At 43.8% G+C, this 18573-nt stretch overlaps 1 protein-coding gene across 2 annotated transcripts in view; it reads right to left on the reverse strand.

The window, feature by feature from the left end:
* PTHLH (parathyroid hormone like hormone) overlaps positions 1–17946 on the reverse strand; it is a 79392-nt gene extending 61446 nt beyond the window's left edge. Inside the window, exons 1-4 of one of the 2 annotated variants that reach the window (XM_030214513.1) lie at positions 17801–17946; positions 15906–15956; positions 15488–15577; positions 15239–15361 (exon numbers count right to left, since the gene is read on the reverse strand). In XM_030214513.1, the coding sequence (XP_030070373.1) occupies positions 15239–15339 (101 nt within the window). In that variant the 5' untranslated portion in view covers positions 15340–15361; positions 15488–15577; positions 15906–15956; positions 17801–17946. Of the gene's footprint in view, positions 1–15238; positions 15362–15487; positions 15578–15905; positions 16132–17800 lie in introns of those variants that run through there. The other variant, XM_030214512.1, reaches the window with a different exon arrangement.
* Between the last annotated feature and the right edge of the window lie 627 nt (positions 17947–18573).

Raw genomic sequence — 18573 nt, forward strand, 5'->3', positions numbered from 1 at the left:
CTAAAAGTTGTTACTGTATATATCACTGATTCCATCTTATGCAAAATATAGGTCAGTGATCACTGTAGATAAAGGCTGATATTATATGAGTCATATACCAATGTTCTATAGCCCCAGTAAAAGAAAATTCTCAGAAAGCATAAAGACCAAAGGAGCAACAGAAAACTGCAAGGCCAAAACTTTACCAAATAAAACCCTGCCATTATACTGCTATTAGATTTAGAGCTGTTCAAATTTCTTAAAGCAAATAATATCTTAAAGAGAGTTGTGAAGCCCACAATGGACCACTATCCTGCTTATTTTCGAAGGAGAAGGCCGGCCATCGTCCGACACAAATCGGGAGATGGCCGGCCTTCTCCTAAAGCCAGCTAAATCGGTATAATCGAAAGCCGATTCTGGCCGGCTTCAACTGCTTTCCGTCGCAGGGCCGGCCAAAGTTCAATGGGGCGTGTCAGCAGTGTACCGAAGGCGGGATGGGGCGTGGTTAAAAGAAAGCTGGCCTAGGCCAACAATGGAAAAAAGAAAGCCAGCCCTGACGAGCATTGGGCTGACTTTACTTGGTCCCTTTTTGTTCACGATCAAGCCACAAAAATGTGCCCTAAATGACCAGATGACAACCGGAGGGAATTGGGGATCACCTCCCCTTACTCCCCCAGTGGTCACCAACCCCCTCCCACCCCCCCAAAAAATAAAAAACATTTTTTTGCCAGCCTCTATGCCAGCCTCAAATGTCATACCCAGCTCCATGACAGCAGTATGCAGGTCCCTGGAGCAGTTTTTAGTGGCTACTGCAGTGCACTTCAGGCAGGTGGACCCAGGCCCTACCTCTTACACTTGTGTTGGTAAATGGGAACCCTCCAAAACCCACCCGAAACCCAATGTACCCACATGTAGGTGCCCCCCCCCCCATTACCATGGTGTACAGTTGTGGGGAGTGGGTTTTGGGGGGCTCAGCACCCAAGGTAAGGTAGCTATGCACCTGGGAGCAATTTGTGAAGTCCACTGCAGTGTCCCCTAGGGTGCCCGGTTGGTGTCCTGACATGTGAGGGGGACCAGTGAACTACAAATGCTGGCTCCTCCAAGGACCAAAGGGCTTGGATTTGGCCGGGTTTGAGATGGCCGCCATTAGTTTCCATTATCGGCGAAAACCAATGGCGGCCATCTCTAACGCCGGTGATCTCTAAGGGCGGCACAAATGTTGAGATTTGGCCGGCCCCGACTGTATTATCAAAATGAAAGATGGCCGGCTATCTTCTTTCGATAATACGGTCAGGTACACCGTTTTACGGGGCCGTCATTAGAGATGGCCACCCTTATAGATGGCCAGCCCCGTTTGATTATGGCCTTCCACTTTGACAGGCATCATTCAATGGAGGAGCAAACTGTTTGAAGGCTTAAGAACATAAGAATAACCATACTGGGGTCACGTGATGCAAGAGACCTGAGCGGACGCCTGGTGGCTCGGCTCCCCGCTCCTCACCTAATTTTTCCCCCATGGAGCAAGAGTTGGACGACTAATCACTTCTAAAACAGACCAGCGCGAACACTGAATCAGCTGAGGCGCGGGACGTGAGGTTAGAAGAAAGCTAGAGCGAAGCGGCATGCCAGTAAAGACGCTGCGATCGGGGAAGGAGAAGAGCAGCGTGGTGAAAAACAAAATGGCGACGCAATCCCCATTTGCCTCATCGATATTGCTGGGACGCGGTCAGAGCCTCACTCCGCAGCATGAGGACATAGTCCAAATGTCCCTGAAAAATATGTCTCAGCTGCTGGATGACAAACTAGCTAAACTGCATACCGGCATGGACGAAATTAAGGAGTGCCTAGCAGGGCACGCAGCCAGGCTACAGCAAGCAGAGGAGCGCATCTCTGCACAAGAAGACCAAGCAATGGCGGCAGAGGGGCGCCTCGGCACCCTGGAATCCCAGATGCGCACACTGCTCGACCGTGTGGAAGACCAAGAGAATAGGGGAAGACGCAACAATGTCAGATTTGTTGGCATCCCCGAATCAGCTCTGGACTTGGACCTAAAGGAACTGGCAGAAAAATGGCTGCCCCAACAGATGGGCCTTGCACTGGAATCCGGTAAGGTGGAGAGGATCCATCGCATAGGAACGCGGAGAGAGGGAACAGATCGCCCGAGGGTTGTCATTGCCAGATATTTAAATTATGCAGATAAAGCTAAAATTCTGGAACAATATAAGAGACAACGCAATCTGGAGTACAAAGGGAAAAAGATCTTATTATTCCAAGATTTTTCATTCCGGGTCATGGAGCAGAGGAAGCTGATGGCGCCATATTGTACGAAACTATTTGAACATGGCATCAAGTTCGCATTCCAATACCCGGCCAAAGTGCGAGTTACTCACGACAACCGCACCGTCACCTACACAAAGGTAGAGGAAATCCAAGCGTTTCTGGAGAGAGTGGCGAAAGTGCCGCGGCAAGACATGGAGGCGATCGCAGAGGGAGAGCAGTGAGTCAGGAACTGTCTCGAACAGGTACCTCACTGGAGGAGTAACAGAGCAGACAATGGACTTGGAAAGCCTTGAATTGAGCAGCGGCCTAAGTGCGGTCGATTTGATGTGGAGGCATGTGTGCAAAGAAGATTCAGCAGATGACTGGATCAGTGCTTTAGCAGATCGGTGAACAATGAGAGGTCTGACTGGCCTGAGACGCCTTGTGAATAAACTTTGCGCACGTGGAGCGGAGCTTCAGCGGCCTAGGAGCCAGGGATCACCGACACTGCTAGTCATTCGGCCAATGATAGAGTCCTGAAGGGGACCGTAAGTTTAGCCTGGCCGCCAGGAGCTACTAGCACGGTGGCCTTAGAGCGGCTAGGCGAAATATATGAACGATATAAAGTTCATCCGATACAGACAGTAAGCTTAAAATGAGGCTTAAATTGCTGCAATGTTACAACTGTACTAGGTACCGTACTATTTACTGTTATGTTTTTGGGTTTTGTTTGCAGTTCAGTTAAGTTGGGAATGGGCTATGGTCCCAAAGTTGGAATGTTGATATGTTGGAATGCAAATCACTTTTCTGAATCAACAATGTAGATATGGGGGGAGCGGGTGGGGGCGGGGAGTTGATGCATATTTCAGTTGAGGATGGTTGAGGAGGTTCAAATCTCAATCACAGGATACAAAAGGAAGGTGAGTGAGGATGTGAGGGAGTGGATGAAAGATGGATGGGAACAGGATGAGATGTCACGAAGAACGGATGCATTTGTGAGTCTGGGGATGAGAAGAGAGGCTGATTGGGATCTCAGGAAAGGGGGGGAGAGGAGAGGGGATGGGGGGGGCGGGTTGGGAGGGACGAGGGGACCGGGAGAGGGGAATTAGGCATATAGGACCGAGACCTGGGAGAAAGGGCAGGGAAATGCGGCAGTGGAATCAGAGCTCTCACTTTGGTGCTCAGAGGTCAAGGGAGGCACAAGATACACACCGGGGACTGACTTTGCGGGGTGGCATAGCTGGGATGCCACTCCGGAAGGGTTTCAAAGGCAGAACACACTGTATTAAAAAAAAAAAAAAACCACTAGTGTGGAGAAATGGGTAGCATTCGTATAGCTTCTCTAAATGCAGATGGAATACACTCACTCATTAAACGCAAAAAGATCTTGCAATATAGCAAACAACTAAAAGTGGGGGTTCTATTGGTACAGGAAACTCACTTGTCAGCCACAGAGCATCTGAAATTGAAACAAGGCTGGGTGGGAGAACTGGCTTACTCGTCCTTTAACAATCGGCAGAGGGGAGTGGCCATTCTCTTAAATAAAAGCTTAGATTATACGTGCCACAAGACGGTCCAAGATTCTGAGGGCCGCTTTGTGATATGGATGGGTATACTGAGTGGGTCAAAGGTGGCTTTATGTTTGGTGTATGCCCCTAACGTCTACTCCCAAAAATTCTTTCTCAAACTTATAGCAGCCCTGGTTCCACTACAAGAATATAAACTGATCATGGGAGGGGATTTTAACATAACAGCAGATCCTCTAGTTGACTGTAATCCACCAAAGATGAGACCTAAGGATGCAGAAGATAGAGGCGTAGGGTTGCTACAGAGGGACCTGGGACTTGTGGATGTGTGGAGGGTATTGCACCCGGACGAGAGAGACTATACTTTCCTTTCCACTGTCCACGGGTGTCAGGCAAGGCTGGATTGTATCCTATTAACACAGGGCCTTTTTTCTGTGAGCAAGGCGGCGGGGATTGAAATAGCCGTGGTATCGGATCACAGTCTGGTATGGGTGGATGTGGCCTTGGGTGGGGCTAGGAGCAAAGCGGGATGGCGAATGAACCCCACACTGTACCAGGAGCAAGAATTTAGAGACTATCTGCAACAGGAATGGCAGTTTTTTCTAGAGGATAACAAAAACTCTGTAAATGATCCGGTCGCACTATGGGAGGCAGGGAAGGCTGTATTGAGGGGCAAAATCATTGAATATACCGCTAGGACTAGGAAGATAAGAGAGGGGGTGCTCCTTGACCAGCTCACAACACTGCAGAACGCTAGGGCAGCGATGATGAGAGGAGATGAGAGGGCAAAGGACACTTTTAAGGAAACAAAAGTCCTGATCAACGAGACGTTGAACAAAAGGGCAGTGCGGGATATACAAATATACAAATATAAATTACATAGGTGGGGGAATAAAACGGGGAGCTTATTAGCATCCATGGTACGCAGTAGATCTGCAAAGCATTTTATCACTAATATTAAAAACAGAGGGGGACAAAAACTAGAAAGGGAGGAAGAAATACAGGCAGCGTTTGTGGATTTTTATAAATCATTGTACGATAAGGGGACTTGTGATGAGAGTAAAAGGGAGGCCTTTTTCCAGAATCTTCAGCTCCTGACACTTTCTCAAGACCAAAGAGACGCGTTGAATGAGAGAGTCTCGGGTGAGGAAATTTAAGCAGCCATCAAAAAGCTAAAACTAGCCAAAGCGCCGGGACCTGACGGGATAGGGCCAGAATTTTACAAGATTTTAGGAGGAAAGATAGCAGGGCCGTTTAGTGATCTATGTGAGGCACTGTGCATGGAAGGGCAATCCACGGGGACTTTGACACACGCCACCATCATAGTGCTACCGAAGCCGGGGCGCGATAAAGAGGTGCTGGGATCTTATCGCCCTATATCTTTACTAAACCAAGATATTAAGCTGTTTGCCAGCATCATGGCCGCTCGGCTGGGGAAGGTGCTTCCCCATTTGGTGCATGGAGACCAAACGGGATTCGTGCCGGGGAGATATGCGTCCACAAACATCCTCAGAGCGATTAGTGCCTTGCAGGCTAAGGGAGGCAAGACGGGAGATAATATTATTGTCAGCCTAGATGCAGAAAAACCTTTTGATAAGATACTGTGGGACTATCTTTTCTGGGTGCTTCCCCAATTCGGCATCTACGGGGAATTTCTGCGGGGGACGAGAGCGCTATACAGGAATCCGACGGCACAGATCTTGATAAACAACGCCTTGTCGCAGTCGTTCCCACTGCTCCTGGGCACGCGCCAGGGATGCCCTTTATCTCCAATGTTATTTGTACTGGCCTTGGAACCCCTGGCGAGTAAAATTCGGCAGTCCCAAGAACTAACAGGAATTCGGATAGGGAAGGATGAATACAAAATAAATCTTTTTGCGGATGATATGTTAATTTTTTTAGGGGAGGCGACTAGTGGTATCCCCACCCTCATAGACATGATCCAACGGTTTGGCTCCTTCTCCGGTCTCAGGATCAATTTTGACAAATCAGAGGCTATGGCGCTATCCAAAAATTGTAAGTGCCAATGCTGTCCAGACTTTCCATTAACTTGGGCAAAGGGGCCGATGAAGTACTTGGGAGTCTACCTACACACAGATCTCAAGGTCATGTATAAAAAGAATGTAGCTGAGAAGGTGGACGGGATAAGAAAATTGTGCCATCAATGGAAAGACCTACCAGTATCATTCTTGGGACGAGTGGCACTTGTCAAAATGGTACTTATCCCTAAGATACTGTACTGCTTACAGATGCTGCCAATATGGGTTCACAGTAAAGATGAGAGGGTATACCGGGGAGCTATAACCTCATTCATTTGGGGGGGGGGGGGGGCGGAGGGCTAGGATAGGTTATGGCAAGCTGGTCCGGGGTAGAAATGAAGGGGGAGTCAACTTACCGGGTCTCCGTCTTTACAATGTTGCAGCGCTCCTTAGATGGATTCACGAAATACACACGGGTTGCTTCAAATATGCACCGCCACGGGTATGGAAATTCGCAGCCCACCCTTGGTCGGTATTTAACACCTTACACGGCAGGAGATCACAGATTCAGATCTCTCCTCTTTTATTGCCATTACGCATGGCATGGGATTGGTGGCGACAGAGGGTGGGGGATGCAGCAGGTCCCTCTCCATTCATAGAACTTCTAGATAATCCCGACTTTCCCGCAGGGAGGGGATCCCGATATTTTAAGGAATGGGATCAGAAAGGTTGTAGATATGTAGGGCAGGTGCTAGAAGAAGGGGGAACCCACATTCTATCATTCGCAGAGTGTCAGGCCAAATGGAATATCCCACAACATTTATTTTTTTCTTATTTACAAATCAGGCACTATGTGTTATCCTTGAAAAAGAAGAGTAATAAACTCCCATCCTTTACCGCACTAGATGTAGTGTTCAAGCAACTGCCCACGGAACGCAATAAGCTCTCAGTCTGGTACCAAGTGGGTAAAACATGGAGGCCAACCAATTATGTGGACACGTTGGCCGCCAGGTGGAGCTCAGGGGTGGGCAGCGCGGTGTCGGCAAGGGAGATTAAGAGATGCTTTGAATTGGCCTACAAAGTAACCCCTAATGTGAGTTGTCACGAAACAGTTGAAGATCCTGCACCGGGTGTATCTTACTAGGAGTAGGGGTAAGGCCATGGGACTATGGGCATCAGACGACTGTAATAGATGTGTAAACCACAAAGGTACCCTGACGCACCAATTTCTAGAGTGTTCAGCACTGCGAACGTTCTGGAACGGTGTGTTGAGGCATCTGGACGATGTGCTAGAACAACCTATAGAATGGAATTATAGAGTCCTATTACTGGGCTTGGATTCAGATTTGGTTACACAGGGACTGAACCTGTATCAGTGCCGTTTTGTTTTATTGGCGCTGATCCTAGCGAAAAAAGTCATCCTACAATATTGGGTGAATGAAATCCCTCCTCCTCTTACTCAGTGGCACAGTAGCATGAAGCAAATGGCAGGTTGGGAAGGGGGAGGTCAGTTTGAATTCCCATGGTATAGGCCTCCACCGGGCCGCTCTCTTTGGAGAAACAGCTTTGCGAAACTGACACAGCTGCCCCCTGGGAAAGCCTCCAGTGTTTAATGATTGATATTCAAAGGAATAAAGGTTCAAGGGAACCACTGTACAACAGCATAACTCAATCGGTACAACCAATCATGGAGACAGGAACGATCTGTACCTTAGGCACTCAGGTCTTGGTTCTGTAGGGGAGGGAGGGGGGGCATGGGTGGGAGGGGGGGGAGAAAAGATGATAATAGAGAGGAATGTGCACACAACGATGAGATAGAACATGTCATCTGATTGTTTGTGCCACTACTGGTTTGCGATGTATTATATTACTATTATTATTTTTAAATGTAAATCACTTGAGTGATATTTTGTGTCATTGCTATATGGAGAACTTTCGGATGTTTGTACGTTTCTCTTGCTAATAAAAATATTTCAAAAAAAAAAAGAATAACCATACTGGGTCAGACCAATGGTCCATCTAGCCCAGTATCCTTTTTCCAACAGTGGCCAATCCAGGTTACAAGGACCTTGCAGAAACCCATATACTAGCAACATTCCATGCTACCAATTCCAGGGCAATCAGTGGCTTCTCCATGTCTATCTCAATAGCAGACTACGGACTTTTCCTCCGGAAACTTCTCCAAACCTTTTTAAAACCCAGATACGCTAACCACTGTTACCATATCCTCTGGCAATGAGTTCCAGAGCGTAACTATTTGTCGATTGAAAAAATATTTTGTCTTATTTGTTTTAAAATTATTTCCATATAACTTCATTGAGTGTCTCTTAGTCTTTGTACTTTTTGAAAGAGAAAAAAATTGATTCACTTTTACTGGTTCTACACCACTCAGGATTTTATAGCCCTCAATCATATCTCCCCTCAGCTTTTTTAATCTGAAGAGCCCTAACTTCTTTAGCTTTTCCTCATATGAGAGGAGTTCCATCCTCTTTATTATTTTGGTCACTCTTCTTTGAACTTTTTCTAATTCTACTATTTCTTTTTTGAGATACAGCAAACAAAACTGAACACAATATTCAAGGTGAGATTGTACCATGGAACGATACATAAGTACATAAGTATTGCCACACTGGGACAGACCAAAGGTCCATCAAGCACAGCATCCTGTTTCCAACAGTGGCCAATCCAGGTTTCAAGTACCTGGCAAGATCCAAAAATAGTACAATACATTTTATACTGTTTATCCAAAAAATTAACAGTGGATTTTCCCCAAGTCCATTTTAATAATGGCTTATGGACTTTTCTTTTAGGAAGTTATCCAAACCTTCTTAAAACTCCGCTAAGCTAACTGCTTTTACCACATTCTCTGGCAACAAATTCCAGAGTTTAATTACAAGTTGAGTGAAGAAATATTTTCTCTGATTCGTTTTATATTTACTACTTTGTAGCTTCATTGCATGCCTCTTAGGCCCCGGATGCATCAACCATATGTAAAAAAAATCTACAACTTTAAAGTCCTTAACGAATTTGAAAAAACGAAGCATGCACCAAAAAAATGAGTCGCACATGTTCGGTGCGGTATTGAAAACCACAATGTATCAAAGATTCGTAATCCCCGTCGGTAATCGGCCCCTAAAGCATGCGCAGAGCAGGCTAGCGTTATGCTGGATGCTCTGCGCATGCCACAAACGTCCAAAACAGCAACAAGAAAAAAACGCAAACACATGGCTCCCCGCTTCCCCCTGCATCAATACAAAAATAAACATACATCAAAAAAGGATCTGGAGGGGGCAAAGGCGCTCGTCAGAAGCATCCAGTATGGACGGCCTTGCCCCCCCCCCCCCGAGGTCGCCGCTGCTCCCCGCTTCCGCTCGTATAAAATAAAAAATTAAAATTAAACTAAAAAGTTTAGCAGCCCTGGTCCCCCTCCCTTTCTGTCTCTCTCTGTACTCCTTCTCCCATAGCCCCACCTCCCGGCATCCTCCGCCCCCGTGCCCCGCCCCCCTGAGCTCGTCGCCACCGCTCCCCCCTCTACCGGACCCCCCTACGCTTTACCGGCCCATGCAGCGCCTCTCACCTCTGTGTGAAGGCGCTGCACGGGATGGAACAGCTGATCGGCGATCACTGCTGCCTCCTCCGACGTCTCTCTGTTCTTCCTGGGCCCGCCTTCCTCTGACATCAGAGGGCTATGGTAATGGTGTAGAGTTGTGGGGAGTGGGTTTGGGGGGGGGATTTGGGGGGGCTCAGCACCCAAGGGAAGGGAGCTATGCACCTGGGAGCTATTTGTGTATTTTTTAAACATTTTTAGAAATGCCCCCTAGGGTGCCCGGTTGGTGTCCTGGCATGCCAGGGGTCCAGTGCACTACAAATGCTGGCTCCTCCCATGACCAAATGCCTTGGATTTCGCCGGGTTTGAGATGGCCAGCATTTTTTTCCATTATCGCTGAAAAACAAAACCGGCGATCTGAAACCCGGCGAACTCTGGCATTTCGCCGGGCTAAACCGTATTATGGAAAAAAAAAGATGGCCGGCCATCTTTTTCGATAATATGGTTCCGGCCAGCTGTTGCGCCGCTGCCAAAATAGATCGCCGGCAACGTTCGATTATGCCCCTTTTTGTCTCATTAATCCATGCTTTTGAATATGCTCTGTAATATTTTTCTTTATAATAGTTTCTACCATTTTGCCCAGCACCGACGTCAGTGTCACACACTGGACACAAGATTTTAGCATATTGTTTACAATGACACCTAGATCTTTTTCTTAGGTGCTGATTCCTAATGTGGACTCTAGCAACAGGTAACTATGATTTGGATAATTCTTCCCAATGTGCATCACTTTGCATTTGTCCACATTAAATTTCATCTGCCAGTTGGATGCCCAGTCTTCCAATTTCATAAGGCCTTCCTGCAATTTTTCACAGTCTGCATGGGGTTTAACAACATAAAAACACAAGAACATAAGCATTTCCATACTAGGACAGACTGAAGGTCCATCAAGCCCAGTATCCTGTTTCCAACAGTGGCCAATCCAGGCCACAAGTACCTGGCAAGATCCCAGATTAGTAAAACAGATTTTATATAGTGGATTTTCCCCAAGTCCATTAGCTAATTGCTTTTACCACATTCTCTGGCAATGAATTCCAGAGTTTAATTACTTGTTGAGTGAAGAAATATTTTCTCTGATCCATGTTAAATTTACTACTTAGTAGCTTCTTTGCATGCCCCCTAGTCCTGGTATTTTTGGAAACAGTAAACAAGCGATTCACATCTACCTGTTCCAATCCACTCAGTATTTTATATATCTCTATTATATCTCAGCCATCTATGTCATCTGCAAATGTAATCACTTCACTTGTCATTCAATTTCCAGATCATTTACAAATATGTTAAACATCACCGGTCCCATTACAGATCCCTGCGACACTCTACTATTCACCCTCCTCCATTGAGAAAAAAGGCCATTTAACCCTACCTTCTGTTTTCTGTCCAATAACCAATTCCTAATCCATGACAGAACATTGCCTCCTATCCCATGACTCTTTAATTTTCTCAGGAGTCTGTCATGAAGAACTGTATCAAAAGCTTTCTGAAAATCTAGATGCACTACATCAAGCAGCTCTCCTTTAACATGTTTATTCACACCTTCAATTAACTGAAGCAAATTGGTGAGGCAAGACTTCCGTTGGCTGAATCCATGCTGACTGTCACATTAAACCTATCCAGCTTATTTTTGAAGGAGATCGCCGGCCATCTTTCGACACAAATCGATCTCCTAAAGCTGGCTAAATCGGTATAATCGAAAGCCGATTTTGGCCGGCGCCAACTGCTTTCCGTTGCGGAGCTGGCCAAATTTCAAGGGGGCGTTTCGGTAGGGTAGCGAAGGTGGGACAGGGGCATGCTTTGAGATGGCCGGCTTCGCCTGATAATGGAAAAAAGAAGGATGTCCCTGGCGAGAATTTGGTCCACTTTATTTGGTCCCTTTTTTTTCAGGTCCAAGTCCCAAAAAAAGTGCCCGAACTGACCAGATGACCACTGGAGGGAATCGGGGATCACCTCCCCTGACTCCCCCAGTGGTAACCAACTCCCTCCCACCCTCAAAAAAACAACTTTAAAAACTTTTTTTGCCAGCCTCTATGCCAGGCTCAAATGTCATACTCAGGTCCATCGCAGCAGTATGCAGGTCCCTGGAGCAGTTTTAGTGGGTGCAGTGGACTTCAGGCAGATGGACCCAGGCCCATCCCCCCCTACCTGTTACACTTGTGGTGGTAAATGGGAGCCCTCCAACCCCCCCCCCCCAAAAAACCCACTCTACCCACATGTAGGTGCCCCCCTTCACTCATAAGGGCTATGGTAATGGTGTAGAGTTGTGGGGAGTGGGTTTTGGGGGGGATTTGGGGGGCTCAGCACCCAAGGTAAGGGAGCTTTGCACCTGGGAGCTATTTAAATTTTTTTTTTTTAATTTTTAGAAGTGCCCCCTAGGGTGCCTGGTTGGTGTCCTGGCATGTGAGGGGGACCATTGCACTACAAATGCTGGCTCCTCCCATGACCAAATGCCTTGAATTTGGCCGGGTTTGAGATGGCCGGCCTCGGTTTCCATTATTGGTGAAAACCGAGGCCGGCCATCTCAAACTCGGCCTTCTCTGACATTTGGCCAGCCCCAACCGTATTATCGAAACGAAAGATGGCCGGCCATCTCGTTCGAAATATGGTCGGCCCCACCCCTTTGTGATGCCGCCCTCGGAGATGGGCATCCACGGTCGAAAATGCCCCTCCATGTGTTCTGTAATTTTACTCTTTATAATAGTTTCCAATATTTTGCCTGGCACTGAATTCAGGCTTACGGATCTATAACTTCCCAGATCACCCTGGAACCCTTTTTAAAAATTGGCATTACATTGGCCATTCTCCAATCTTCAGGTACTATGGATGGTTTTAATGACAGGTTATCATCTAACAGCAGATCAGCAATTTCATGCTTGAGTTCTTTCAGTACCTTAGGCTTAGGGACCTTTTTACTAAAGTGTGGTAAAAATTTGCATTTACTGCATAGTAAGTGCCAAAATTACCATGCAGTACGTGTAAACCTGTGTGTTAACTCCATGAGTCATACCCAGCATCTTTCCATAGAGATACTGCAAAGAAAAAAATTTATTGTACGATACAAAAAGTGACATTGCAGATGCACTTACTACTCCTGCTTAGAAGATAGTAAGTGCATCTGCACTATTTGCAATAGTGACAACACATGGCAAATTACTGTATCTTAACTGCAATGCACAGTCCATACTCACTCCCCTCCCACAACTCACTCATTTCCTACCCCATTACAAGGTATGCAGCTACTGCGTGAATTAGTGCATGCTATGATGCCGGCATAATAATAGTAACAGTTATCACATGTTAATTCCGTGGTAACTGATTAGTGTATGTCATTAACAAATGAAAAAAAAAAACCACATTTTGTTTTATTTTTCATTTGCCAACAATAGTGTACCCTCTTTCCCATTGCTATGCTCATGTGGAAACCATCACACGTGTGAACCATTGCACATACATAAACCATCCTGCATGTGTGAATTAGTGCATGCATGCACAAACTATCATGAAAGAGTGTGCTCTCTTTCCAAAAGAGTAAGCACTACTTGCAAAGAGGGTGCACTTTATGATATTGCTCCTGAAAAGACAAAATGGCCATGAAAAAAACAAATAAAACACATATCCTGTAAACAACATGGGGAAATGATAGAAAATGAAAACTTTCTGGCTGTTCACCCCTATTAGTAAATGGGCCCCTTCATTTCCATAGAACATTGATTCTCAGATGCAGTCCTCAACAGTCTCCAATCTGGTTTCCAAACACCCACATATATGTATATATGTGTGTGTGCACACATACCCAGTTGACTGTGTGTGCACAGATTAAATCAATTTTTAGACCAATTATCAGCAAATATATTTCATGAATATTCACCACAGATAGCCTGAAAGACAAACCTTTCAGGGCTTCTTCAAGGCCAGATTTGGAAACCACCAAACTCAGCAAAAATCTGTTTTAAATAACATGTCCAGTCATGTCATGATGACTGTGGATTAGGACCAAATGCACTACACACTCTCATTCTCCCAACTTTGCTTCATGGTTTCTTCGTATTGCTTAAATATTCACACTTAGAAACACACATATGTGTAGTAATTAGAGAATCCAAGGATTTAAATCCTTTCTTACTATTCTTTGCTAAAGACAAAAGTTCTTTCTGCACAGTTCCTACTAAATGGGTAATATAGCAACAAAATGACAGTTCTTTAGCAGAATTTGTTTGTGTGAAACAAATATAGTGGACACTCTGGTATTCTTTATAGAAAGCTGTAGAAAAGTGATATTTAAGACTGACACATATAATAAATGTAATGATATATGCCCCTCACTAGAGAAAACAGATATGTTTTATAAAATCTAACCACATGGAAACATTGGCCAGAAGCCAGATCAAAGTTACTTTACCTAGGGAGAGGCAGTAATATATTTATGTTTTGAATATTCTAATTTGCATACTTTATTTTTTATATATATTCTATTCATTTTGTAAGCTGCTTTGAACCAAAGTACTAGGATTTACTGGGATATAAAAGTAGACAGGATTGGATTGGATAAACTCAAACTTGGATTCGCCAGATAGCTAAGTTTAATAGAACAATGTCCAGACAATAGCAGCCAAGGGCTAGCAGGCAACTCCGCAAAACGTTCAGAGAACAAGATCTAACTTTAGATTCCTTTCTTCATGATGTTCTATACAAATAGGAAACATAAACTATTATTTTCATTTTGTGCCAAAGTTCAGGCATGTCTCCGTTTCTTTTACATAGTATTTTTTGTTAGAATAACAGTAAGAAAAAAAAAAGACATTTTTCATAGCATGCTCTACACACTTAAAGAAGTACATGTAGCCACTTGAAATTAACTGAAGCCCTACGGTATTTCGAGTGATCTAAGGATTTTTTAAAACATGTATATAATTAACAGTTAAAATGCTCATGTTTAGCCACACAGATCAATTCTCTTTTCTGAAGCCAAATAAGGGTAATTAGTCTTTTCGTATATTTCCAAAGAGATCCTAGTGTCTAGGTTCTTGGAGCCTCTGAAAGCAAGCAGACGTATATGAAAAGGAGCTCCATGCAGCCTACCTGCCTTCAGGAGACTGGCCATTCAGAGCCAATTCTGAACACAGCCACCTGTGTGACTCCTTTTCTGAAATTCATCTAAAGCCCTGACTTTCACACGATACTTCTCTTTTATCCCCAATTATTCAAAATAAACTTTCCTTGCAAAAGAGCCAGTATGCATTGCCTTCCAAATATACATTAAAAAAATCTTCCATTTTCCAAGTAAAATATTTGACTCTAATTCACAACTATTGCAAAGTGGCACTATTCCCAAAAAAAAAAAAAAAAAAAAAAAATCAACGCTTCACTTAAAATTCATTATATATATACTAGCTCTATCTTTGACTAAGGCGCACAAGCGCTAATTTTAGAACTACGCCAGTGATATACATAAAATACGTCTGTATGTATTTCTTTGTTTCTTTCCCTCTCTCACACACACACAAGCGCTCTCTCGCTCTCTCAACTAAAATTCAGCTGTTTCACTTGGTCATAAAAGGTCTATGCCATAAGACAAACCTGTAACATCGAGTTTACAGTCTGTTCTGATGCTTCACAAAAGTTCATTCTTCTAGTTTTTAATCAGTAGCAAAAATCCATATCGGAATGGGACCGCTGTCAAATTACGAAGTTCATATCCTGATTGCCCCGTCCATGTTCAAAGCACAGCTACCAATGGACTTAGCCAACTAGTTGTAAATTCATCTCTTAAATGATTTAAACCTCGAGTGCATTTAGAAAGGAAGGCAGGGACAATGACTAAGTAAGCAACATTTTTATACAAATTCATCACTGCAGTAGGGTAGGGAAAGATAAAGAGTGGAAAAACTCACACTCGGCTGCTGATCTCTTCCACTGATCTCCCGTAAGAGGGTACAGAGTAACTGAGCAGGAACACTGCGAGACCCCACTGCTGGAACAGCGTCCTTAACATTGTGTCCTCCGCGTCTCAGAACCTGCAAAAACAGGAAACTAAATCTGAGGGTACTCCTTGATTTTGTCTTAGCATCTTCCAACTTTCAGTAACACCTGGGGCTCCGCAAATGAAAATAAACTTACAAGAGACAGCGTACGGCACTCACCTCTATAGATCTAATGCGCCAAACCTTTAGTCGGTGTCTTGTCCTTTCACAGAGCAATAAATATGTAGAAATTACTGAAGGATTCCCTCCCTAAAATAAAAAGCAAAGTATATATAAATTAGTAAGAGTGCTTTTTACCCTGCAAACACCTCTCCCTTGGGTTTAAGTTATTGAACGACCCCCCCTCCCCTTTTCAGTCATAAAGTTTCAAAAAATTAAGTTAACAATCAAAACTGCTTACCAGATGCTATCTATACAGTTGCACATATAGAGTGTGTGTGTGTGTATGTATGTATATATACATATATATATATACACATACACACTCAATTTAGTGTATATACTAAATTGAGTGTATACATATGTCTGTATATGTGTAAATATATGTCTGTATAAATTGTTTAATTATGTATAATACCTCCTCTGCTTCAAGATTCAGCTCTTGGTCCCGAATAACTTTGGTCCGCCTCTGTGTAGAAAAGCAACATAGACAGAAGGTGAGTGTGATGTCCCTCTGGAAAGCTAGCTTGCAGGGGTCTGAGGATTACAGGGTGCTGGAAATCATGCTAGCAGTTTGCAGGTTGCTTGCTGCTGGGCTGGGTAGGGCTGGGCTGAGTCTGTCCTGGGCTGCTGGTGGAGCAGTGCTGAGCTGGGCTCAAAATGTTCACACGCTCTGAGGCAGCGGCTTGGAAACATGCTGGAGGAGTTGACTGTGAAGAGAGGTGGCGCCCTCTGAACGGAGCAGAGCTCCGATAGTATGGGACACCCATTAACTGATGCAATGCGAATTCCTTCACTTACAAAGATCAGAATAAAGAGGGAGCAAGAGGAGAAGCAAAGAAACAAAGCGCTTAGAACCCATTCATAGTTTCACTCTGAACAGTGTTTCTTTATATTGCAGTTCTTGAATCAGCATCATGGCATCTGCAAGTTGAGACTCTGCCGTTCTATAGCAGAAGTACAGCCAGTGTTGAGTCTCTGCACAACCAGTACAATTAAAGTGGTTATATACAACACTGTGTCTGCTACCTTCATCCACTCCACAAGCAGGCATTCAAAGTACTTTGTCTATGTCAGTGACCTGGGAGCACAAGGTATTAAGGTGTTGAAAAGACCTTTTTATGGGTTGATTTATAATGTAGCGAGAAACCGAAATCACTTTGCCCAGGCTTGTGTTTATGTGTGAGAAAATGCTCCGGTTTTAGAGTGGTATGTCTTGATACTTTAGCCTGAAAACAGCTGGATAACTGGAATCTGTCCAAACATACGCCTGCAAACATTCCTGCACTTCTCTTAAAAGATGTGTTTTGCCATCCTTTAAAAGGGGGTATCCCGTTTCTGCAACACAGTTTGGAAAATGTGTAACACTATCAAACGTGCCTCCCATAAGATGCCTTTTCCAATCACTTCTGACCAAATAAAAGAACTGCGTGCTATTTTTTTCCAGCACGGCGAAATATTCCCAGAAACAGAAGCAATATCTCCTAACACTTGTTTCAGATCCACAATATAGCAAATAAGGTATTTAAAGTATTTCCATTTACTGTAAAGACAGTAGAATATTTCAGCTCCCCAACTCAGCTTAATGTCTAACTCAGAAGGTGAGTAATTGCAACTTCCAACACGTTTGCTGGCCAGCGTAACTTGTATTTTACCAATCTGTTTGTCTCTGTGTCTATTTTCTGTTTGGTATGATAGGCAGTATAGCGGTTCAGCTATCCCTCCAAAAAGTTGTTCTTTAAGTGCTGTTCAAATAAACTTGTTCTTGGTGGATGGGAACTGCGGAACCTTCGCTAGTTTTTAGACCCAGAATGATTTAAAATGTACATGTAAAATAACTCAATAGGATTCAGTGGCATTTAATTAAGATACTTGCTTTTTCTAATTCACCACAAATTCCAAATCCAAAATAGAATCTCAAGCCTCTGCGTAATCTAAACATCCTTTAAAAAAAAACTTGCTATAAAGAGTAAAATAAAAATAAACTCTTTTTATATATCGGCAGGTTGTTTTACATTTTAAACGATATTTACTTCCACATTACACGCTAAGAAACTGTAGCCCACTTTCATATACCACACATGCTACGAAACCCGAAAATAAGAGAGAAGTGCAATCCGATTGGAAGCATTAATGATTAAAAGGACCGCAATGCATTTGACGAGATACAAATTCAAGAGACTAATAATGTAGATTAGATAAATGTATGATATCATTCAACTAACTGGAAGAAAAGGCTGTGAGACCTACTGCTAGTGTTAAGCATCTATCAAATATTTTTGAATCTCTTTTCCCCATAGAAAAGAAACTTACAGATATAGAAAAAATAAACAGTCTTTATGAACTTGGAAAGGCGAAGGTTCCTCACAGCTTATTGCTTCTGCTCTCCAGGATTTGGAGCCTTCTTGCACCTCACGGAAATTTCCCTGGACATGCAGGATGATCTTTGAAAACACTTTCAAACTATTCTTAAAACCTATGTCTACACAGAAGTTTAATAATCCAGCCTGAAGGAGAGAGAGATGAGAGATTTTATTTTGTCTATTTTCCTCTGCAGTGCAAACTCGTTCTTTTCCTTAATCTGTTTTATTTTTAGTAAGCAGGTGCTTAACTTGCCTCTTCTCTTCCAATGATGGAGCAGCAGCTTCTCTTTTTCTTATATAAGGATTCCTTCTGGTTGTTCCTTTATTGGACAGGAGGCTTTCTGATGTCATAATCCACATTCCCCTTTTTAACTAAACAATCATCTCTGGTTAAATGATGCTAGAGACACATAACTATGTAATTCACAGACTTTTTTTTTTTTTTTTTGCCTGGAGTAAGGGACAAATGCCAACAGGGCTGGATGTTTGATTATTTCACAGGTAGGGTGTCATTTCCATGCTTAAAAAATAGCAGGGCTTGGAAATTTGTCTTCTATCTGAAGTATGTTTGTTCAGAAGACAATCTAGATATTGTATAATCCATCCCACCTACATAAATACTTTATCATATGACAGCTAGCTGTTTCCTGTATAAACTTCACACCCATTTTCTATTTCTGTTTCGCTTCCTTCAACAAAATCTTACACTAAATCTTGGGTCCT

This window comes from Microcaecilia unicolor, chromosome 9 (genome assembly GCF_901765095.1).
Source record: "Microcaecilia unicolor chromosome 9, aMicUni1.1, whole genome shotgun sequence".
NCBI lineage: Eukaryota > Metazoa > Chordata > Amphibia > Gymnophiona > Siphonopidae > Microcaecilia > Microcaecilia unicolor.